At 41.9% G+C, this 25,616-nt stretch overlaps 1 protein-coding gene across 4 annotated transcripts in view; it reads left to right on the top strand.

Annotated features, from left to right (window-relative positions):
- CACNA2D3 (calcium voltage-gated channel auxiliary subunit alpha2delta 3) overlaps positions 1-25,616 on the top strand; it is an 808,785-nt gene that overhangs the window by 154,465 nt on the left and 628,704 nt on the right. For all 4 annotated transcript variants that reach the window (XM_067043906.1, XM_067043907.1, XM_067043905.1 and 1 more), the window contains exon 3: positions 1,769-1,885. In XM_067043906.1, coding sequence (XP_066900007.1) covers positions 1,769-1,885 — 117 coding nt within the window. The remainder of the gene's footprint in view (positions 1-1,768; positions 1,886-25,616) is intronic.

Below are 25,616 nucleotides of genomic sequence, written 5' to 3'. Positions count from 1 at the left end.
GTTTGAGGCCCCAATGCCCAGTCCAAGGGTCTCTTCCTGCTTTTCTGACCTCCTGCTCTGCCAGTGCCCGATGGGTACTGGGAGCTCTCTGTGGCCAGATGCCGCCAGTCTCTAGGGATTTCATTTTAGTCTTAGGGATTGAAAGAATCCTCTCTCTACATTTGTTTCCTTAGAGTTACTCCCTCTGTCCTTAAACTCTAATCTTGTCCTTTTAGGACACCCAGTGTTATTGCCTCAAAGGACTTGGAAGAAGGGAAGCGTTTTATGTCACACACACATGCGCGTGCGTGCACACACAGACTCACACAGTCCCTTCCTTGGGGCAAGGAAAGACTGAGCCTCCTCCTGGTTTATATATTTGAAGGAGAAGTAGAGGAAATGGGGAGAAAATATAAATTTATATGTTAAAAATTTAAAAAGTTGTTATATTAAAAACAACTGCCCTTAAAAAGTTGTTATATTTTCCATTTCAGAAATTGCTCTCAAGGTCTCTAGAGCCCAGATAACATGTGGAGCCTTTTGTTTTTCTGAAGTAGGAGCTTGGGGTAAGGGGTTAGTAACCGATTCAGGTTTTCCCTCCAAATGAGGGTAAATATAAGGCCCCCAATATTTTTAGTTCTCCAGACTTTTCTTAGTAACACAAATGTAAGGATTCCTCTTGACATTAAAAGTATTTTGAGCTTCATTTGGAACATTTTTTTAGTTAATAAGCAATATTTCTTTCCAGTGGGAACAAAATTAAATGTTTAGTTATATCAAACGTTTTGGCTTTAGGACTCCTTCATACACTTACACAATATTGAGGACTCCCAAGAGCTTATGCGAGTTGTATGTATAAATATTTGCCACATTTGAAATTAAAACCAAGAATTCATTAATTTAAAAATTAACAAATTCAAAACATAAAAAACTCATTGCATGTTAACATATTGTGCATAAAATATTTTATTAAAAATAACTATATTTTAAAAAACAAATTAGAGGAGTGGCTTTTTTTTCTTTTTTGCAACTCTTTTCAAGGTTTGATTTAAGAGAAGACAGGTGGATTCTCATATCTTTTTTTGTGGTCAATCTGTTGTGATTTGTTAAAATCAAGTAAGAAGACATGCCTTCATATATATAAGCTGTTGGAAAAAAGGAGGACTTCATGGACCCTTGAAAGGGTCTCAGTGACCTTGCAGAGGTTCTTGGGCCAGTTTGAGGACTGCCAATTTAGACAGATAAATTACCAGGGCATGTGATAGGTTTTAAATGAAAAGTTGTCTTTGAGAATTTGAGTATACTGTGGGTCAGATTAGTCACTTATGAACAGACTAACAAATTATGAAATCTTATATAGTGGTTATTTTTATATGAGAAATGTTGCTGTTTTAATGTTGTTTGTACTTAGTGTACATGCTTCATTTTGCGAGTTCCTTGAGGATATATAAGAAGTCCTCAGTAATTGAAATGAATTGAATTACTAAAATTGACAGCAAGGACTTTAACATTATAAAATGTCTATAAGATGCTGTGCCTTGATTGCTTTAGGGTTTATTTTTTTCCTGGGTGCTAGATAAGCTTCAAGAGAACCAGGGCCAGTTTTCACATTTCTCTCTAGTTGTTTTAATAATTTTGAAATACAGTCCAATCTCCCCAAATCCAACAGAGACAGCCATATTATAACTTTATTTTTACTTACTCCTTTTAGGTAAATGTGCTCTGACATTGTAAGCATGATGTCTTATGGTATCATGTGCCATGTTAATGTTGTCCTCCCTCCTTCCAGAAATACAAAGAGTATGAGAAAGACGTTGCCATAGAAGAAATCGATGGTCTCCAACTGGTGAAAAAGCTGGCAAAGAACATGGAAGAGATGTTTCACAAGAAGTCTGAAGCAGTGCGGGTAAGTGCCTCTGTTTTCTTCTCTGTACTGCCTGAAGACACAAAGGCAGCTGCACGCAACTGGCATTGATGAACCCAACTCTCAGAGATCAAAGTTGACTCAGCCATGATGTACACACTTTCTTAAGTCTGGTTAACTAGGATAAGCAGTTACTAGGAGCATGATTACCCTTTCTCCACATAGGGTTTAGGTGCCAGTTTTCGTCTTATGATTGTATACCTTCAGTGGAGGTGTCCCTAATTGCACATCCACAGAGGATGGCCTCTGGCTGTGTAATGCATTCATTAATTGCCAAAGTACATTCAAGGGTACGTTGTGGTTGAACTAAGCAATTGTAAAAAAATTTAAGCAATGTTTGCCAAAATATGGAATTGAAAATTTCTATGGGGTAAATGAGCCTAGATGAAGTTGGAAGTTCTTTTTACCTCTGTTGGAATATTACTGTAATTATACTGTTTATCTTGACTGGCAAGAGCTCCCTGAAAAATTTTAAAAAAATTTTTATTGGAGTATAGTTGATTTATAATGTTGTTTTAAAATTTTTATTTTATTTTATTTATTTTATTTTTCGGTACGCGGGCCTCTCACTGCTGCGGCCTCTGCCGTTGGGGAGCACAGGCTCCGGACGCGCAGGCCCAGCGGCCACAGCTCACGGGCCCAGCCGCTCCGCGGCATGTGGGACCCTCCCGGACTGGGGCACGAACCTGCGCCCCCTGCATCGGCAGGCGGACTCCCAACCACTGTGCCAACAGGGAAGCCCGCTATAATGTTGTTTTAGTTTCAGGTGTACAGCAAAGTGAATCAGTTATACATATACATATCTCCACAACTCTTGTTTAGATTCTTTACCCATATAGACCTTTACTCCTGAAATTTTATAATAGCAGGAAGAACGGAACTGCAGTGCACATGTGCATCGTTTTGGATTTCCAAGACGGCCTCCAACTTTATTCCTTGTTGCTGACAAAACAGGACATCTGAATTCTTGATTTAGGACATGTGAATGTTGCAGTATCCTATGTTAATACCATATTGGCACAGGATTATGGGAAAGAATTGCAATCTGAAGATTTCTTTATTTCTAAAGTATAGTTTACTTACCTTTCAGTTTTATTATTTCCGGAATGACTTTATTATAAAAGTCCATTTCCTATTTTAGTTTTTCTCATCCTTAATTGGCCAAACCAAATTTCCACAAGATATTTCTGCTTTAGACCTTATAATCCCACACATTTTCTTGTTTCTAAAACATTTTTGTACTGTTTTGATTTAGGGAAGGAGGGGCTGTAGTTTAGGTAAGAGCATGAGCTTGAACTTGGGTTCAATATCTGCCTTTGTCATTTACTAAATTTCAACCTTCTGTAAAACAGCCTTCATGAGCCTCGATTTCCTCATCTTTAAAATGGGGAAAACTCTCACAGGGAGTGTGAAGATCAAACACAGTTGTGGTTTTGAGCCATTTAGCACAGAACCTGGCACATGAGCAGTGCTCAGTGAATAGTAACTTCTGCTGTTTCTGTGATTATTAAATAAGATGAGACTTCTTGGTGGAAACTCTGAAGTGCCTTAAAAGAAAAAAAGTGCTTTTATCTGCCACAGAAATACTGCCCTGACAGCCATTCCTGTGAGCTGCATGGTGGCCTCTGGTGTGTCTCTATATCACTCCCTTGAAGCAAGTGGTATTCTTCACAGACAGGGCAGCATGGTAGGCATTTGAATCTAACAGTCAGAGAACCCTGAGATAAAAATTTAAGAAAAACCTCACACAGTTACCATTTTCTATTTATAAAATGAACATCCCCTTTGTTGGAACTTTTAGAATATACTGAAAAGTATCAAACGGAGAAAAAAATCACCTAAAAGTCCCACCACCCAGCAGGAAACCAACGCTTGTTTTCTTTCTTCCTTCTAGTCTTTTTTCTTTACACTTCTGTGCATGTCCTTGTATGTGTTTTTCTTTTATCAAATTAGCAGTAGTATTGCCTGTTTGCTTTTGTTGTATCCAACTTTTTTTCACTTCTTTATCCCATTATAGTGTGAACATTTTCTTGTGTCACTTTGTTTCGAGATTTTCTTAAATGGCTACATAACGTTCCAATCTATGGGCACGTGTGTCATAATTGATTTGATGTTCCTCTGTATCTGGATATTTAAGTTGTTTGTAAGCTTTGATATAAATAATGCTGAAGTAAATCTTCTTGTAAGTTAACAGCAGATCAGTAGACAGCACCCACTACGTGTTGGGTGCTTCTCTAAGGACTTCATATACATAAAGTATATATAGGCCTTATCCTGATAACAGCCCTGTGATGGAAGTTACTATTATTATCCTCATTTTACAAAAGAGGAGACTCAGAGCAGAAGTTAAGTCACTTCCCTGAGGTTACCTGAGGAGTGGGGGATGGACCCCAGGCACAGGGACCCCAGAGTCCACTTCCTTCATCACTTCCATGCCTCAGCATCACATCTTTCAGTGTATGGTGATTTCCTTAAGATGAATTCCCAAACACAGAGACAGTTCCGAGGCTCTGAACCCATCTTTAAGGCTCTTTATGCATATGAAAATATTTCTGTCCAAATAAGGTCATACCAATCCACAGCAGGAGTGGTGTGTGAATGCACATTTTCCTGAATCCTCAAAAAATGAATACAAATGTTTTGTTTTGTTTTATTTTTTTTTTCGGTACTTGGGCCTCTCACTGTTGTGGCCTCTCCCATTGCGGAGCACAGGCTCCAGATGCACAGGCTCAGCGGCCATGGCTCACGGGCCCAGCCGCTCCGCGGCATGTGGGATCTTTCCGGACCAGGGCACGAACCCGTGTCCCCTGCATTGGCAGGCGGATTCTCAACCACTGCGCCACCAGGGAAGCCCTGTTTTGTTTTAAATACTAGTAACAACATCGTCAATTGAGAAAAGGAAATGCTATTATTATCCCAAATTGGATTTCTTTGTGAATCACAGAATTTTGGAGTAGAAAGGGACATAAATATCCTTAGGTTCTGTCTCTGCAATTGACAGACAAGGAAGGCCTGGTGTCTGGAATTCATGGGGGCTTGTGAATCATGCTACCGTCATGCAGAGCTCTAATCAGCAGCAGACCCTGGACCTGGGCACTCAGAGGCAGGGGTCCATGTGGTGGGTGAGACATGGGCTCTGGAATAGAGAGAACTGTTCTGAATCTCAGTTCTGCCCCAAGGTGTGAGGCTGGTGAGAGAAGCTGAATAAGCCCATTGGACCTCTTGTCCTCACTCAGCTCCCTGGAGACATTAGGACTCGATGACTCACTAATCCTTAGCTATGTTTATTGAGTTCACTAGGCACCAGGTCCTGTGCCAAGTACTTTGCACATGCCATCTCGTTTCATTCTTGCATCAGCCCTGGGAATGAGACACGTTACTATCATTGGTTTAGAGATGAGCAAACAGGCTTGGCCCTGGTTACTTGGGCAGGCTCAGTGGAGTTCCGTTGGCACCCAGGCTGTAGGATTGTAGTGGCTCTGTGTGTATCTGTGTCAAGTGTTTAGCACAGGCCTGGCAAACAGTAAAGGTTCAGTAAATATTTGCTCTTAATGCTGGTTACAGGACCTATCAGTTTGTGAATATGTAATAGTGAGAGAGTCTTGAAGCCTCAGGAAGTCCCTGGATGATGACAGGAGGGAACCTAATTTTGAAACCTTTTTTGCTTTAAATTAGAGAGGTGAAAATAAAAAAGACTGATATGGTTCCTTGGAGATGGAAAAAATTTTTTTGCTCTATTTGAATTGAAATGTTCCCAGAGTAAAGCTATCCAAGATTCTCAGAATTATATATTTTATGTATTTTAAAAGAGTACAAGGCCCTTTGTAAGCACACTTGATGCCATAAAATTTAGGATAGCTGGTCCAGCAATATGTGGTTCTCCCCTGCTCCCAATCTTTAAAAAGGAAAGAGGGCTTGTATATCAAGTTGGGGTTTTGTCTGGAGACAGTTTCGTCATTGAGATCGGCCTGGTCCCTGTGTGGACTGTGCGTCTCCATCGACAACAGTCACAGACCATGTGGCATTTGGAGTGAGACGAGGTGGCCACTGACAGGCCTCCTGGATGTTGGCTTAAATTAAGGCCAGGGTGGCAGTGGGTGTGACTGTTTTTAATACTACAATTACACCTCACTTCTCCAATGGGAAAGGTTGTTATTGCCCATGGGACTTGTGATATTTTGAAATGCAAAGACCTCAAATTCCAATTTGCTGGTGCGTTTGCGGTGGAATCATCGCTTGCCACGTTGCAGTAGAATGCTCCACTGTGCACCAGGCCTTGCCTTTCCAGTCTATGCAACACAATGAGCAGCGACCCCCTTCTCAAATGTCCCAGGAAAACACCGGATCTTAGAATTTACTCCATCCCTGTCATGCACTATACCTAGCAACCTCCCCTTTCCGAGCCCCCATCCTCATCCCCGTCCCCAGCAATCTGAGTCAGGTCAGAGGCCCTGGTGCCTCCCCTAGTGCCTTCCTGCCAATAACTGACTTAGCACCAAGTGCTCATTGATGGTGGATGGCTGGGAGGACTCAAGAACACAGAGGGAAAAAACTAGCTCACAAAAAATGCTGATTATTAAAATTTCCATTGATGTATATAAAATATTTATGAGACTGGCAGTAGCAATATAGAAAACTGCAGTAACACCTTTAGTCTGGTAGAGGGAGGTTCAGTTAGTGCTAGGGGAATAACAAAAGAGTATTAGGGTAACGCAGTCCTTTAACATGCCTGTCACCTCTTGGCTGTTAAACAGTGTTGATCTTTTTCTCTGCCTCTTCGGGCTTGATTTCATCATTTCCCCCCATCACTTTTCCCAGTGATTAGTTGAATCAGAGTGATTTTTATCATACTCATCCCCTATTTAAATTACTCTCCACTATGCAATTATCCTATCACAGAAAATCCTATTTTTCTCCCCATCAGATGTCTGAAGTAAATGTGAAAGCCATAGTCGCCTGCCCATTACATAACCTCTGTCATCTGATGGATAATGGACTATATGTAACTTTTATTTTTCAGGCTAGCAAATTACAAATAACCTTAGCTTCAATAATTGCCATTAACATAATGGTGCCATCATTATGGTAGCATTTCTTAACTAATATTTTCTAGCACTTTTTAATGCCACTGGCTTAAATAATTTTTTTCAATTCCCCTCGGAGACTTGATGTAGGTTGTTTTAACATTAAACCACATCAGGTGTGATGCAGCAATGCTGCTCTTTGCTTTTGTGTATAAATATTGCAACCAAAGCATCATCTCCCAACTTCTTTGTTCAAACATATTCATGCTACCAAGCCCTCAATTAATGTTGCTGAGCAATTTATCAAGTATTAAGTCCCTATGAATGGACAGGAAATGGAATCAATTTGTTTTCAGTTCATTAACATTTCAAGGGAGATATTTCATATGTTGGACATGGAGGAAGTGATATGTTCTCTGCCAGCTGTGCACTCCCGTTGGGCCGTGTCTAAGTGACACCTGGAAGTGCTCGGCTGTGTTACAAGTCAGAGCTCATCTGAAATATTGATAGGAGGCAAATTTGACACAGCTTCCCTTTTTTCTGCTGATGGTGACAAACTCTTTTCCCTGATGATGGGAAGGGAGAAGGCAAAGGATGTGCATTCCATGGCAGTGGTGACAGGGACAGGCTGCCACTGCCTTTCCTTTGTCTTTAAAATCTGAGCCTTCAGTTGAAGTAGCACAAACCATCATGCAGATGGAAGGATAATCTGAGGCTCCGGGGAATTCCAAGCAGGCACAGCTAACCGTGCAGTTGGAGGAGAATCTGTAGGAAATAGATCTGGATAACTGTGGGCATCTCTGATTATAGAGGTAAACTTTTAGGACAGATTCCAACACAGCCAGTGGGAAGTCATGATCCTCTGATTTCCGTATGGTCCATATAACCCAGATTAGCAGCACACCCTGAAAAAAGTAGATAAACCAAGGAAATGACAAACAAAATGACTTCTTAGAGAATTTATGAATTTATACTAGTGCTCTCCAGAATGGTTTTCTAAGGGTGAATCCCCCAGTATGGTTTTTTGCCTTTGATTGTGTGGAGCACCTTTGGTGTTATCACACTAATCTGCGCCAGAATTGTAACATCCTTCTGGCTTCCCTGGTGTTCCTGGGTTCGGGCCAGGCACTGATCCATACAGCTTTCTCTGCTGGGCTGTACTGAGTGCAGGCCTCCACAAACGTAAACACTTTTCAAAGAGACAGAAAGGATTCTAGGATGGTATCTATTTTCGTAGCATATTAGGCAAAACATTAAGTATTTTATTTGCTGTTCAAATTTATTTTCTCCCCCAAACAATTAATTAGAAGTGGCTAAACAAAGAAACTTCATTGGGGACTCTGAAAGGACATAGCAAGCAAGTTGCAGCTAAACTCACTAAGTGAAGAGTCTAGTCTATTGTTTCCAAACTTTGGATAAGATATTTCATAAATTTTAAAAGCACTCTGAAGCTCATACCTGCAAACAAACTTAATCCTGTTTCACTTATTTTCTGATTTATATTGATAAAATGATAAATTGAGCCCTTGAAAAAGAGTGTTTTGCTTAAAAATAAACATCTGTGCTTCTTAGGAAAAGCTAAAAGAGACTAGATTATATATTAAGGTTTTTTCCCCTTCCTATAGCTACCTGCTGTTCATTGCGGAACTGATTCCCATTATAGCTGTACTGTGGAAAGTAATTGCTGTTGTACAGTAATTCAATTTCAGTGTATTCACGCATCAGTTCACCGATAGGGGCTTATCTGGAGAAACCTGGGACTTGAAGGCTTTTTATCGAGAAATTCCACATGCAGCAAGACATTTTTCCTAGGTAACGAATATCAGTTTTTGCGTTTAATAAACATTTACCTTCCCAGAAAAATGAATATTTTTTCCCCTGCAGAAGAGATTTACGCCAAACTTCCAAAAAGCCAGAGGTTACTATTAAAGTGACTTCCTCCAGCTGTTTTTTTGACTGGTACGTGTCTACATATGTATGACTATAAAACACATTTATGTTTTTATGTAAATATATACACTGAGGCATGAAAAGCAGGATGCACCCAAGGAAGGCATGCTCTGACCAAAAATATGTGCTGCAGAAGCGTTTCATATCTACAGGGACTATGCAAACACTTGTGGTATAAAAACTCATCTATATCAGTAGGCATTGTGAAAATTGTTGGTGAGGCTGCTTTCAAAAGCATACCCATTAAGTTGGAAATGAAATCAACCATTTTGTTTACAAATTTCTAAATTAAGGAAAGATTCTTAAGATGGAACTGATTCTCCCTGTATAAAATGACTCTTAGGTCATAAGGACTCTTTTAATACTAAGTCCAAAATAAACTAAGGTCTTGGGAGTTGAATATACTGAACATTGCTAGGATGGACTTTAGTTATCAACCAATGGAGGTAGCTGTACTTATCTAAAAAGATTTTTCTGCCTTGTGTTCATTTCTGATCTTATCTCAGAATTTCAAAACTTGTTCCTTGAAAAAGGAGTGATTTTGTTTCAGAAAAAAAATATGTTTTCAGTCACAAATGGAGAAGGAAAAGACTATTATTTTTTTGTGTTGCTGTATCTTGTGACCTATTTGCCCTTCCTTCCTTCCTCCCTCTTTCCCTCCCTTCCTTTCTTCATTCTTTTTTTTTTTGTTTTTGGCAAACTGCTTTGCAAAATTCCATACATATGTGTAAGGAAATTTAGAGCAGAAACCTCAAACCAGAAGAAACAAAAAATAGCGACAGTCTGGATTCACCAGTTTTGATGAGGTCAGCAAACCATCCTTGGTTAATGGTTGAGGGCAAAACCACATGGATCCATGTGGTCTTCGTGGGTTTCACCCCAAATGGGGTTGGGGTTTCCTCTAACGTACTTCAGATTGTATCAACCTGAGCCTCACAGGGAGGCCCAGAAGGCTGCTTTCCTGCCCACATTGAGAGTAAGCAACCAGCCCATCTCCTGAGGGAGATGCTCTTCCTGTAAAGTGATGGAAGGAGAACGGCCAGGCATTTTTTATCTGTTTCATCTCCAGTCTCCCCAAGCCCTTTGTTTTCCATCAAGCCTGTATGGGGAGTTGGGTTGGCTTGGTGAACTGCATCCTAGCTTTCCTGCCTATTCTGGGGCTTTTGCCCTGTAGAGTTCTTTGTGGGTAGAACCACTGTGCCAAACCCTCCCCAACTTCATGGTTATTTGTCCCATCCCAAATATTTGACCTAAAACCTCCTTTTGCAAAGCTATGGAAGACTTTGTTTTGGGTTTTCTATGTAGCTCACCTTACCCATGTTGGTTTTCTTATGTTTTTTGCTTTGTTTTTAATGATTATTCTATACAGATTCACTGTAAAAGAAAAAAGAATGTGCAGAAAAATATAAAGGAAAAATTAGATACCATAGCCCCATGAGGTATTGAAAGGCACTTGACATCTTTCCATACCTTTTGTTTTTAAATATCTTAATTTTTATGCCAGATAAAAATGTTTTCTTTCTATTTGTGTATATGTTTATGCATATACATGTATATATGTAAACTTCTAAAACATTGGCTTATTCTTTCTTGTAACCAGATTTTAAAAAATTTTATGTGTTGTGGACATCTTTCCACATTAATGAATATATATTTTTATTCCTTTTCTTGACTGTATAATAATCTGCTTTCTAGATGTTTCAATCAAGGAGTTCTCTCTTGGCGAACACTGATGTCATTTAGTGTTTTAGTATTATAAGCAATAATATGATAAACTCTCTTGCAGAGAAACTTTTTTCCATTTATTTGATGCTTTTATTAGGATGTATTCCTAGAATTAAAATCAAGGCTTTTGGTATACCTTGCCAGCTTCTCCAGATACCACCCACCGGCTTGTGCTCCTACCTGTGTGGTTGGAGAGGTACTGTTACTCCACTTTCTTCCCTAACATTTCACTATGATTAGTCTTTTGGTTTTGATCAATCTTACAACAAAAAGCAGCATCTCATTTTACTTTATTTTTTGTAATTACTCACTGTTTGGCATGTTGGGTCCTTTCTGGCTCCCTACCTGCCCTACACCAGGGTTTGAGGCAAATTACACAATGTCACAGAGCATGGGTGCAGTGTCACAACATAGAGAAGGTGACCTGGGTGCTGGTCCCTCATCAGCTCATAGAGAGGTGTGCCCAGGCACTTGCTTGGTATATCTTCCCATTTGTTTACGTTGTTTTCAGTTTCTTCCATCAATGTCTTATGATTTTCAGAGTACAGAGGAAATACTTTCAGCTTTTCACCACTGAATATGATGTTGCCTATATGTTTGTTATATATGGCCTTTATTATGCTGAGGTATGTTTCCTCTATACCCACTTTATTTTTATCATAAATGGATGTTGAGTTCTGCCAGATGCTTTTTCTGCATCTACTGAGATGATCATATGATTTTTATTCTTCAATTTGCTAATATGGTATATCACATTGATTGATTTGTAGATATTGAACCAGGTGGTTCTGACCCTGCCTTCTTTCAAACTACTGCTGCTGTGCTGAGACTCAGAGCATGTGAGATTTTGCTTGTGCCCCTTAGGAGCAGAGTCTCTGTTTCCTATAGCCCTCTGACCCTTCTGTACACAAGTCCCACTGGGCTTCAAAGCCAGTAGTTCTGAGGGGTCATCTTCCTGGTGCATGACTCCTGGCCTGGGGATCCCAACGTGGGGTTCAGACCTCACTCCTTTGGAAGAACCTCTGCAGTTACAATTATCCTCCTGTTTGTGGATAACCTATCTGGGGGTGTGAGTCTGAACTATATACTGTGTCTCTACCTCTCCTACCCATCTCATTGTGGTTCCTTCTTTGTATCTTGAGTTGTGGAAAGTCTTTTCTGCTAGTCTTCAGATCATTGTAAGTAGTTGCTCTGTAAGTGGTTGTAATTTTGGTGTGCCCGTTGGAGGAGGTGAGCTCAGGGTCTTCCTACTCTGCCATCTTGGCTACACACCTCTCCCTCCCTCCCCACTTTCCTATTTGGTTGGATCTGATGAAGGAAGACTTGATTTCTGGACAGGGCAAGGAGGAAATGAGTGTTGTGAAGCCATGACTTAGCAGAAAAACCATTTCTTTCCCCGGTGTTCTCTGTGCCTGGCTGAAGGAGCTTTTGGTCATAACGTACAGGCTTGATGCTAGAACTAGGGTGTGTGCCTCCAGGCCTGGCACATGTTTCTCTTCATGTGGCAGATGGTAAACATGGGCAGCTCACCACCCCCAGGAAATGGAACAAACTGATGTTATGAGCAAGTTCAAGAGGCTTTTTGTAAATTAGGGAGTGATGTCATGTAGGAGAATTTGGAGTGATGCTGAGAGCAGTTGCCAAACCCTTTCCCCTCATCTGGGTTTGGTGTTGTCACAGCTGTAGTCTGCCTGGGTCAGGGCACCCACCTAGAGCCCTGCCCCACCCCTACCAGCATTAGCTATCACAGCATCCTGTTTATTTCTTTAGACATGTTTTGAAAGCTGTACTTCGTTTATCTCAGTTTTGACTTGCATATTGTCAGTCTCCACCCTAGAACTCCACTGTCATGAGGGCGGGGACCTTGATGGTCATGCTTCCTTTTATATCTTCAGGACCCAGGCAGGGCACTTGGGTGTCTGTGAATGAATGAACTGGCCACAGTGGTAATGATGCTGTCATGCTCCTGCTTGGGATGAGTGTCTAAGCACCAGGACATGGGGCTGGTTAAGGTCTCAGGCATTTCCTGTGTGTTTCTTGCCCTCTGCTCCCCACCAAATGATCCAATTCTCCTCTGCCTCACATGTGAAGTTTGGATTTGGTTTATCTTGTTCATGGTTTATATTATGTTTCTTTACAACAAAGAAAAAGAAAAACAATTTCCTTTTGCATCCAAAGTGAAATGTCACTTAAAATCGTATTTCCTGTTTTCATTGCCTACTTTTATTCTCCATTTACAAAATTGGTTTTGAAAGATTTCCTGTCACTTAGGTCAAGACCCAGTGGACCAAGCAGCCTGGAGAAGAGGGGCTCATGGCCACAGAGACCCTGTGTGAAATTACAGTGCTGGCCCCTACTGTTAGCCAAGTAACAATTACACCCCATCTGGGAGCCCATGTGGAGATGCTGGGCTCGCCCTGTGGTGCTCTGACTGACTTGCTCACTGCAGCTAGAAGAACAAGGTGTCGTGTGCAGGTAGATGACATGCATGACATTTTGAAGCAAAGTGAATGGGTCAGGGAGAGCTGAACACAGCAGAATCGCATCAAAAATCTTCTGATCTTCCAGATTATTACATGGTTGTTCCAACAAAACAGACCACGTAGAAAATAATGCCACTTAATTTATACCCAGGCAAGGTGAAAGAAATCTTAAAAGGTTTGTGGGTGGGGGGAAATTATGGTGAATCACTGAAGTGTCACCATCAATATATCCAAATGACAGAATAAAGCAATAATAATAATGATGATGATAATAATAATAATAATAAAAACCCACTAGCTATAATTGTATAAATTACTGGCAATGAATCAAAGCTTTTTAGAAATGTTTTGAATGTGTATTTAGGATGTTTAACTGAGGATGTGTTGCCGGCATCCGTTGTTTTTTTTTGGTCTTTGCTCAGTTTCCCATATGGAGGTAAGGAGCAGCTGGTCCTGCAACACAGCGAGGTTATGTATGTTTTCTAAATTAGGTTATGAGGGGAAAATGAAAGGGTAGTTAGGAATTCAATGGCATTTCATTTATACTGCATTCAGGGGAAGGTTGACAGCCCTTTCGAATAATCAGAGTCTTTGTTAAAAATCAGCTGGGATATCCTTGATTGCCTATCCCAAGCTGTACAGGCTGCTTGAACAGACAAATAGAGCTTTGTACAATCGAGGGCAAATGGGGATTTTGTGTGTGTGTGTGTGTGGTTTTTAATTGATATTTTTATGTGTCAGTTGGGGAGGAAAATCATATCCTTGGGAATATACTTAGAAAGCCTCCCTCACTGTGCACCTGGTGATTCCCAAGCATCCATCTCATCAGGTGTTTGATGGTTTTGCAGAGAGGGACTTCTTCAGGGGCCCTAGAAGTCCGTGGTGGCATCAACAAGTAGATCCCCATCTAGGTCACGGTGCGAAGTTGCTTATCAACATGCCAACACCAGCCGTCTCCTTCCCCCAAGCAGGTGTCTCTGGACTAGGCAAAGGTACTGGCAGTGATTTTACCAAGAGGTGAGCAGACAGGTGCCAGCTGCTGAGGGACGATGGAAGTAGCCCCAGGCAGGAGCACAAGCAGACTTGCAGGGGGCAAAGCCTGTAGGAAGCTGTTTGGCCGGCTACATGGTGGCCTCTGTTATGGGGCTGTTGTAGCCCTTCATCCTATCTTCTTGAGAACTTTCCCCAAATGGCTCAGTGAACCTCTTACATTGCTGTGTTGGGAGTCTGTCACTACAGTCTCTTGGCCATGATCTGTGGTCCACGTGGGGAAATCATACATGGTAGAGATGAATTGACTCTAGGGAAGTGTATTTAGCCTTCTTCTCTTGGCAAAATGAACATAGAGTGGGGTGAGTAGTGGTTCACACTCACAGGAATTGCTTCAGTGGTGATGGGGAAAGTCACAGACAGGTTTTACTTGATCTTCGTGGGCTTTGAGAAAAAAAAGAAATCACATATGCAAATATGAAGTGATGTAAAAATGTCCAGATTTAAAACTTGAAAAATTGAGAGGTGTAGCCACCCGAGGCTCCCATTCCCACATAGTGACAGTCCAAGTGAACTGCCCAGTTGGTTGATTTCCATGCTGCTTCCCTGTCATATATGTTGCCACTCTGTCCCCCCAAAGCACTGAGTTGGCAATCCTTGGATTAGTTAGATTAGGGCCACAGCCTTTTAGTGAACATAGCAGAGTGTTTTGGTGTATGAGGTCTGAAAGCTCATAGGCAGGATATTCGCAGCATTTACAATTTACTCTGCAGAAACTAAGCAGTAGTCATTGTCATTGTCACAGTATGGAGGGCTTCTCTTTTGCTAAGCCACTATGCTATGCTCTACATCTGTTATGTCATTTAAATGTTACCATCCTGTTTTGGATTAAAAACTCTTTGGCTGGAAGCAAGGATTGTTCACAGGACACAGGATAAGAAAGCATTATAAGGAGCAAGGATTTCTTTTTCTTTCAAGTTTGTGATCCACCGGATGGGACTGTTTCTGAGATTTTTCTTCACCTTTAACATTTTAGAATTTTAACCTTTGTTTTTTGGTCTCTTACCCATAAGTCCTATTTGTTTCATTGTGCCTTTTCTCCCAGCTCAAAGAAGACCTGAGCCGTGTAAATAATTCCCGGTCTGGTATCATTGAATCAAGAAACAGAAATCAGAGTGATCCTCTCTCTTCCTAAATCCCCCTCCCCCCAGCACACACTTTCCTATTAGAATGATGACTGGGACAATATCACACATGAAGAAGGGTATGAAAAATGTTCAGAGTGGTTACATTTGAATATGGGGCACTTATCTCTCTGTGCAGGCACCTGATAGAAAAAAATAATTCATCAAACTTTGTTCAAGAAAAAAGAGCATTAAGCCTTCATCAACAACAATATCAAGAGCTCACCATGGCAGGAATGGGATAATAAAGGAGTTATTTTACCAGAATTAACAGGAAGAAATTAGCCCTATGTATCCTTCCTTTTTATCACAGTGTGGTACATTTGCATATTTTGAAATTTCACATTAGCATAGTCAGTGATTTTAAATTAGATTCTCACATTTCCTCTCTGATGTTTGTCATGTGTATAACTTGTCTTAATAACTGAGTTGTTAGCATTTCAAAAACAGTTATCTAATCATTGGCTCAACCCTGAAAACACAGCGCCCAGTTTACCTTTGCAATTTTTTAACAGCTTTACTGACATATAACTCACATATGATACAGTTAACTCACTTAAAGTGTAGAATTCAATGTTTTTTGGTATATCCACAGAATCTGTACATCCATCACCCCAAGATTTTCATCAACTCAAAGAGAAAACCCTGTACCCGTTATCAGTCCTCTTTGTTCCTCCTTTCCATTCCTCCTTTCTGTATCTATAGATTTACCTATTCTGGACATTTCATATAAATGGAATCATACAGTGTGTGGTCTTTTGTGACTGGTTTCTTTCACTGAGCATGATGTTTTCAAGGTTTACCCATATTGCAACAAGTATCAACACTTAATTCTTTGTTATGGTCAAATATTATCCCACTATACAGATATACCACATCCGCTTATTGTTTATCCATTCGTCAGTTGATAGTCATTTGAGTTGCTTCGACTTTTTAGCTATAATGACTAGTATTGCTATGAACATTTGGGTACACGTTTTTATATGGACATATGTTTTCATTTCTTTTGGGTATATATAGGAATGGGTTTGCTGGGTCACATGGTAACTCTGTGTTTAACCTTTTGAAGAACTGTCATACTTTTTCTAAAGTGGCCGTATAATTTTACATTGCTACCAGAAGTGTGTGAGAGTTCAGACTTCCCTATATCCTTGCCAAGACTTGTTATTTGTCAATTTGGTTATAGCCATCCTGGTGAGTGTAAAGTGGTATCTCATTGTGTTTTTGACTTGCATTTCCCTAATGACTAATAATGTTGAGCATCTTTCATGTGCTTATTGTATATCTTATTTGTGTTTCTTCCTTGGAGAAATTTCTATTCAAATCCTTTGCCCATTCAAAAATTGTGTCATTTGTCTTTTTATGAGTTATTTGTATTCTAGATACTAGTCCCTTATAAGATATACAATTTGAACATATTTTTTTTCCTATTTTTATGGGTTGTCTTTTTAAGTTTCATGATGATAGTCCTTTGTAGCGCAAAAGTTTTTAACTTTGACAAAGTCTAATTTATTTATTTTTCCTATTTTGTTGCTTGTATTTTTGGTATCATATCTAAGAAACCGTTGCCTAATCCAAGGTCTGTCTTTGTTCTTTTCTAAGAGTTTTATAGTTTTAGCTCTTACATTTAGGTCTTTGATCCATTCTGAGTTAACTTTTGGATTTGGTGTGAGGTGGTGGTCCAACTTCATGTTTTCCATGTGGATATCAGTTGTCGCAGCATCATTTGTTGAAGAGTACCCTTGCAATTTAAGGTGAGTTCCCTTCAGCTCTGACATTTAATTGACCCAGTACTATTACCTAGAGAGCTGGATCCCTATAGCTGTAATCACAACAGTGCTGTTGGGCTGACTCTGACAAGCGCGTAGTAAGCACTTTACGTGTTGTCTGATTTTATACTCACAAACCCCTCTGAGATGGGTCGAGTTATTACCAGTTATTAACCCATGTGTCAGGTGAAGCAATTGAGGCCCAATTTCTTATTATTATAAGAAAACTATTATACTGTAGGTTGTAGGTAGTTGAGATTTCAACCCAGGCAGGCTTCTTTCAACCTCTGTGCTGTACTGCCTGTCCTTAGGTTCTTTTTTTTTTTTTTGTAGTACGCAGGCCTCTCACTGTTGTGGCCTCTCCCGTTGCAGAGCATATGCTCCCGATGCACAGGCTCAGTGGCCATGGCTCACGGGCTCAGCCGCTCCACAGCATGTGGGATCTTCCCGGACCGGGGCATGAACCTGTGTCCCCTTCATCTGCAGGCGGATTCTCAACCACTGCACCACCAGGGAAGCCCTGTCCTTAGGTTCTTAATAAGATCCCATAAACAGTGGCTGCCTGGGACCAGGAGCTATGCTAAGCACTTAAGGTGAATGATCTCAGTACTTTTCAGAGCACAAAGTTCATCAGAATAGCCCAGGAAGGTTGTTATAAAGAAGATGCCATTTCACACTTCTAAATTTTAAAAATTTATATATACCTATTATGACAACAAAAGGGGTATAATTTGTGCCATGGAAAACTTTAGTGGTGCAAGATTCTAACAACAGCATACACCCACCACCTCCACGTTAGCTGTTTTTTCTTTTCAATCTGACTTGCTGGAATAAACTATGGTCCAACAACAACAACAACAAAAGAATATGCCATTTCAGTCATCTAAGAGTTTGCAATTCCTATAAACTCATAGTTGGTGTTCCTGTGGCTGGTCAAGGGACCACATTCCAGGCAGAAAGGGATTTGCCTATTGGTTCTCAAGCTTGGCTACACACTGGAATCACTTGGAAGCTTGAAAAAATACTTACGCCCAACCCCTCCATCTGGGATTCTAATTGACTTGGTCTGGGGTGTAGCCTTGTCAGGGAGAATTTTCAGAAACTCCCCAGAGGGTTCTAATGTGCAACCAAGTCTGAGCAGTGCCATCTCATCCTGCACTGAGCTCCAGGGGTAGCCATTTGAGTCTACTTTTAGAGGTGACTTCCAGAGGCTAACTGATTTGTCCAGGGTTACACGGCTACCAAGTGGAAGAGCTGGGATTTCAGTCCAGGCCTATCTGATTCCAAGTCCAGCTCCTAACCCTTGTGTCGCACCCTACAGTGGCTTCCCTTCTGAAGGCAATTTGAAAGGGAGCCTGAATGAAGTGGGTGGCGTCCCCTGGTCTCAGCGAGCCTTTGGAGAGGGTCCTCTGACACCTGTGCCCCTGGGGTGCTAGCCCCCCCAGCCATGCCCTCCCCATGCAGGGGCTGTGTTCTCATGTGGCGTGCCTGTGGGACCTGGGTACAGATATTCACTTCTTGCCACTTTAAGAGGATCTGGATGTGGTGTCCCAGTCTCTCTAAATTAAGTTCGCGTTCTCTCATTTATCAGGTTACTTCATGAGGGAATTGGGCAGGGTGAACAATGCTTTCAACTAAAGCCTGTTGGGAGTGGGACAAAATGCTCATTTCTTTGAGAATCCCTATGGTTTCAAGGAGGAGAAAATAAAGGTTTGAGAGTAGGGGTGCAATTTATTTGTCTTCTCTTCTTCCCCTAAGCCACCTCCATCCCTATAAGGCCTGCGTGTGGGTATGAGTACTCACCTCATCTGCCCTGTCTGTCCTCAGCCCTGGATGCTTTACCATCCTACGCCCTTTGTGGACTGTGAGCTGTATCCCATGAAGTGGACAGCCTGGGACCTTGGGTTGGCTCCTGTGGGAACTAGATTTACAGCCTAATTAGGAAATGCTGCTGCCTCCCTAGAAGGAGTTGAAGGCTACTGGGGGAGACAGATACTGAGTTAGAAGTTGGAGGAGTGGGGAAGGCTTAGAGGCGAGAAGTCCAGGCTGCTCAGGTGGTGCCCACCCAGGGAGCTGAGGAGTGATGAGGAAAATACCCCAGGACATAGGAGATGGCAAACGGAAGGGGCTCTGGGAAGGAGGAGCAGCACATGTGAACCTGGAGAGGGAGCAGAGCACAGGGCAAGTTGAAGAAGTTGAAAGGAGGGTGGAATGGGGGATGGGGTTGGAGAGAGCAAGACGGGGGCACTGGGAGGTCTGTGAGTTGATGGGACCACTTGGGACCTGCTGCAGTTGGATAAAGGAGATCTATTTGTGTGGTTATTTGAATGCCTCCTTTGACCCCCTCCCCCACCTCCAGCCCCTACCGGGTCAGTGGCTGGGTCCATCTTGCTCCCTGCCTCACCCCAGCACCTCACCACCAGGCTTGCGGAGCCAGTAGGTGTTCACTGAAGAGTTGGGGTGTCCTGCTGAGGATGCCAGAAACTGTAGGAGGGTTTGCATTTCTGTCTCTGCATCACTCATTGGCTGTCTAACTTTCCCTTTGTGGTGAGGGCAACACTGCCTGCCGTCTTCCCCACTTTTCTCTCTGCTTTTGATTTATTTTCACCCACCCCTCCCCTCAAAAAAGTTTTCTGCCCTTTCAGTAATCAGAAGTGGTGCTGTGCGAGGGCTCCTCCGAATCTCAGTGGGAGGCTTGGCTCCTTTGTCCTCTGTCCCTCTCCTCTGGCTGAGTACGCTTTGTTGGCTGGAGAGAACTATGCCAAGAGCCCAGCTTTATTTTCACCTACATTTAGCAGATCAGTTCAGACTGTCTGACTTTGGGGAGTCTGACCCACCCCTCTGAGGTGTCAGCTCCTTGCGGTAGCAAGGTGATGTGGATCTTCCTGTCATTGCAGTGTTTTCCCAGGGGCCAGGGGGCGATGCTCCAAGGCTTCGTTTGGTCTTCTTGCAGCCCTGGCTTGTCTGAGGAAAGGCAAAGATGCAGATTAGAGAGAACATTTGGGGAAGAAAACTCTGTTGGTAACCTGAGCTCATCAGCCCCAGACTTTCAGTAGGGTGTAGGCTGGTGTCCAGTGTGGGCAGCCTTAGGCCAGCCTCTAATGAAGTGACGTGGGTGGGAAGCCCAGGGGTCACACATACATAGCTGCCAGACAATTTTAATAGTTATATGTATATTTTAATCCTTCATAGAACAGATATAACTGCCCTTTAAAGCAAATTTATCTAAGCTATGTGAGTTGATTTAAAGAAATGCAGCCAGGAAAGGTGAGATGAGGAGACTGGTTGGGGCATGGTTTTTGGGGTGGTTGTAGACTCCCTAGGACTGTGTCATTAGGGAACAGGACCGGTGAGATGTACTGGATGTAAACAAAGCAACCCATACTGAGCTGGAGTGAAACAATGCTTAAGAAATAGAGTAAGACTTATAGCATAGTAGTATCTATATAAATTAAAAGCATGTAAAACAGCATGTATTTTGCATAAACATACACACAGTTCAGGATGTCTATCGTATTCATTAGAGGTTGTGTCTATGGGGGCAGGGGATAAGTATGTGGGTCAGGGCTGGAGGGGGAAGTATGAATCAAGAGGGGGCTTTGCATGATGATAATACGCTAGGTGTATGAGTAACTCAACCTTCTGTATGAGTAACTCAACCTTCGGTATAAGTTGTAGGTACACACACACACACACACACACACACACACACACACACACACACACACAGAGTGAGCTATAGATAGACATACATCTGTCCACAGGGTGGTAGACTGAGAAGGTGAATAGTATGGTGGTATGCTAACATATGAAGTTTGAGCAATAGTGTAAAGGTAGAATGATAACCTATATAATGAACGTTTCTTACTTTTTTTGTATCTGGCCCCCACCTTGTGCTTTACACAGTATTGCATTTTGTTTTCTCAACAGCCTTATGAAGTAGGTAGTATTTTTACCCTTTTCACAGATGAGTAAACTACAGTGGATCCAGGGTCATGGAGGGAAAGCATGGCAGAGCAGATGCAGACCTAGTCCATCTGACTCCAGAGCCCCTGTCCATCATTTCTGTAGCTGCACACCCCCCTTTAGCTTAAGAATTCCTTTTAAATGGGTGCACCTTTAACAACCTGGCTAATTAGTGCCTGCATTGCTTGACTTCTGCTGTCTCTACGTTAGCTGAAACCAGAGTCATCCCACAGTAGTTGAAGGCCCTGTGGGGAATACTAGGTTAGATATTTTGGATGAAGGAAGATTTGTTGCTGCAGCCCTTTTGCTACTCCTGGTAACTTGATTTCATGCCTCTGAAGTCCCAAGCCTTATTGTCTTATCTTTTCCCGTTTTTGTTTGTCATTTGCAGTATTGCCCCAATGTCATTCCCTGTACCACCACCCCCTCCCTCTGCCCCATGAGCCAGCCAGGCAAATAATTATATAACATTGGGCTTCTGTATGTGTGTCTTCCAAGTGATTTACCAGGAAGATGCACAACTCAACTGTGGACAGCCGAATCACCTGGAATGCTTTGTAGTTTATTTCACTGCCCACATGAGTACATCAAGCCATGAAGCCCTTCCAGGTCATTAAGATGTATAGTCTTGCATCCAAAGGGTTTAGGTGCCTTAAGTGAGAGCCTTGTCTGACCTGATGGCTGTTGGCAGGGCTCTGGGAATGCACCCCGAGGGCAAGACAATGCCAGTAAATCATAATCACAATGGAGCACTAGTGAAGAAGTAAACAGTTCTGAAACTGTGCTATAAATTGTCAAGCAGTGATGATTCTGTTTTTTTTATGGAGGTTAAATTACAGCAATCACCAGTGCACAAAGACGCCGCAGTAAGAAAACATTTGGGAACAATGTTTTTCTTCTAAGGCTTGGGTGATGGGTGTGCAGGAATAAAACATCATAACCTGTTTACTGTGGGCCAGAAAGGAAAATATGAACTATAGCCCACTGCATGGGAGAACTCTCTTTCTTTTATGTATCAGGCAGGCTGTGAGTATGTTGCTGTTGCCACAGGGAAAGATGATAAACCTGCCTGGAAGACAACTTCCAACTATGTTTTTCTTCTTTCTATATTCTCTCCATCTCCCTTCCTCTCACCACCCCTCTGTGTGTGGGGGTGGGGGTGGGGGTGGGGAGGTTATATCTATTTGGGCTAGGATAAAATGAACCAGAGAGCAATGCCATCTTAGTGATGACCAGCTTACAGATGCTGTCTTTCTCAAGTTCCTCAGCAAGCCATCAAAAGGACTTATATATGATGGGTCACTTGATTCAGTGGTGAGGAAGAGCTCTCTCAATCCAGGTTGAAACCCTGACTGCCTCTTGACAGCTGTGTGATCTAGGGAAGGTCACTGCAAAATGACAGCAGTAGCTTAACCTCACTTGTGGGGGCCTATAAAACATGTGTACCAATTCTGGAGACACAGGAAGTGCCTAGTAATTGTTTCTTCTCATTATTATTGTCTAGCAGCAGCAGCAGCAGCAGCGATTAGCAGCATCACCACAGATCTTCAGCATCCCTTTGTAGTAGCTGTGCTATTTTCACTAACCTTGGCATTATGTTGCAGTCTTCAGAATTTATGCATAAAGGCAACTGTGTTAACTGTGGAAGTTCGTTTTGTTATTACAGAGAGCTTATCGCCCTCCATTATTCCTCATTTCGTTTACAATGAAATCAGCCCATTCACTGGCAAGGTCTGTTGTAAGATTCTCGCCCTGCCCCCCTCTCCTAGCCCCTTCCTGCTGAGTTCCCATGTGGACCTTCTGCTTGTTCCTTGAACTCGCCAAGCCCAGTACTCTCTGCAGTGCCCTTGCACGAGGGGTTCTCTCTGAATGGAATCTTCCTTGCCAGATCTGGTTCCTCCTTGTTATTCAGGGTTCAGCTCAGCTTCTCCTTTTCTTAAGGTGGCCTTCCTTGGTGAGCTTGCCTAAGATAGAACCTCCTCCTACCCTTACCCAAAACACCACCCTCCCTCTCCTCCCCTACCCATTGTCCTCTCATTGCTTGTTTATGCCTCTTCTTATGAAACTCATCAGTATCTGAAATTACTTTTTAATGTATCTGGCTTTTATTTCCTTCCCCACTAGAATTTAAGCCCCAAGAGGAGGACTGTGTAACCTGTTCACCTAGGACAGTGCTTTCTATAGTGCAGAAACCCAAAAACTATTCCTTGAATGAGGAACAAATGTTTTGCTGATGTGCAGAAGATCAGATGAGAATATTTTACCTATGAAAATATTGGAAACTCACTTTAAATAAATCCTCATTAACAGCCTTTTAAAGTAGGATACCCAACACTTTTTTTTTGACAAGTGAGTTGTAAGATGCACTCTAGTGGGTAGAATTAAAACTACTAGTGACACCACTGGTTCCTGGTAATTACAGGGTGGAAAGTAATATGCGATTTAATCGTCAAACCCTAATTTTCTCATGGCTTTAAAGAGTATAATTTGTGATGACCTGTAAATATTTATTGAATAATTAATTATGAATTTTACATGCATGTTTTTAATGATACTGTAGGGTTATTTTTTGGAGGAACGATTTCCCCAAGGGTGATGAGTAACAGTGCTTAACTCATTTTGATTGTGACAAAGGACAAAGAAAATTGACAATATTGCAAGAGAAATGATTTTAGAAAAGTTAGGTTATAGACAAGTAAAATCCTATTGACTTTTATAAAACACTTAGAAATATTACTTCCACCAATGTTATTCTTTAGATTTGAGCTGATAGTGTACCACTCCCCAACATTTTATTATGAAAAAGTTCAAACATACAGCAAAATCGAAATAGTTTTACCACGAACATCTGTATGCTTATCACACATATCTGTCCATCTACCCATCCCTCTGACCATCTGTTAAAACATCTTATTTTTGGTGCAATTCAAAGCAAATTGCAGACTCCTTGGTAGTATTTTTAACAATCCATTTTTCATTGGAAAAGAAACATGTTTTGTGGAGGTTGGGTTGATATATAAGACTAATATATTGCATGCAAAAGTTTGAAGTGGAGTTAGTGAAATTTTCAGCCTAATTAAACAGGACCCAAAGTCTTCCCGGGCTCTCTCCTTAGATTTGAAATGATATGTTATTATCATGTGCACTATCTTAGACAGATACACTGCTGACACATCTTAAACTTTTGAAAGTGTAAAGAAAGACACAGAAATCCCTCCAGGTATTTCAAACGGGAAGAGCTTGAACACAGAGAATTCAAGGCTGAGGGAACAAATATCAGAGAAAGCCAACTCTAATTTTTAGGAAACCAGGAAGTGTGGGGATCCCAGGGGATGTGCCACCTATGATTTCAGCTGCCTGAAGTACTGAGATGGATGATTTGCTGGAACATGCTGGAAGCTGCTGGCAAAGCCTCCTGCTGCCCTCAGCTGAAGCCCTAATACCTGTGGCTCATTGCTTTAGAGTCAATAGGACTGCTCTGCTTCTGCTCTCCCATGTCTCCCAGGAGGCCTCTCATTGGTTGAATCAAACCTGGACCCTTCCTGGAGGATTCTGGGAAATGTAGTTCCTGGGCTACAAGCCTCTGCTATACAGGGCCAAGGGTGTTATTACCAACAATAAGCACAAGGGTATTTACCAGTAGGAAACTTTATATATATAAAATTCTATATCTAGCATGTTGAGAAAAGTAGTTAGCCACTTCCATAGTTTTTCATGGAATATATCCAGTATTCTAGTGTCATTTGGTGCTACAAATGATAGTATTTTGCTATTGCAAATGTTCAGAATTAAAGTCCATGACTTGTATCCTGCCCTATTAAACTTTAATAAATTCACACTGACCAAAGAAATGTGTTTGGGCGGGTGGACGCATGACTGGAGGAAAAAGAGCTTATATAATGATGCATCCCCAAAGTATATGTTTTCAAATGATCTCTTAAGGGGCCAGGGGTGGGAATCTTTCCAAAGTGCAAAGGAAAACAGGGAAATGATGGGCTGACACAACATGGAGTTGTGTTTACTGGGAAGGACTGTCTGGCCTGGAGCCCTGTGGAATCATTTATGGCCCTGCTTCTGCCCCCAGGGCTCTCCAGGATTCCATGTTAGAACTGCATAATCAGGTTAATACACATTTTGGACAGATTTGAGCTCAAAGGACACCTGACCCTTCTGGCATGGATGTCTGCTGTGTTCTGCCTTCCAAATATCCAACCCCCTGGCTCAGGCAGCTGCACCCTGACTTTCTTTCCTCATTCTAGACAATGGTGGGGGTGGGGTGATGGGTGACATATGGCCCAGGCCTGGGCAATCTGTGTATTTCTCTCTCAGACAGTCATTTATCTCAGGATGGGTGCTTGACTTGGGTCAGCCCAAAGAAACCCCACTAGGGACTTTTTTTGGAAAGATGCGGACAGAGATGCTCTCTTTTCACTAGTGTGGCTCAGCTGCTGGGATATACTGTAGAGGTGCCATAGCTATGTTCCCTTAAGCCCTATAAGGGGAGCGCTTGCTGAGAACAAAGCCCCATAGTGATACAGGCTGTGTGTGCAGGCTCACACATGCAGGCATGGAGCTATATGGTGATAGGGTTTATACTCTGAATCCAGCTGTGGCTACAGCTG

Source organism: Kogia breviceps, chromosome 10 (assembly GCF_026419965.1).
Source record: "Kogia breviceps isolate mKogBre1 chromosome 10, mKogBre1 haplotype 1, whole genome shotgun sequence".
In the NCBI taxonomy this organism is placed as follows: domain Eukaryota; kingdom Metazoa; phylum Chordata; class Mammalia; order Artiodactyla; family Physeteridae; genus Kogia; species Kogia breviceps.
The sequence above is the reverse complement of the archived record's forward strand: the minus strand, read 5'-3'. Positions and strand labels throughout refer to the sequence as shown.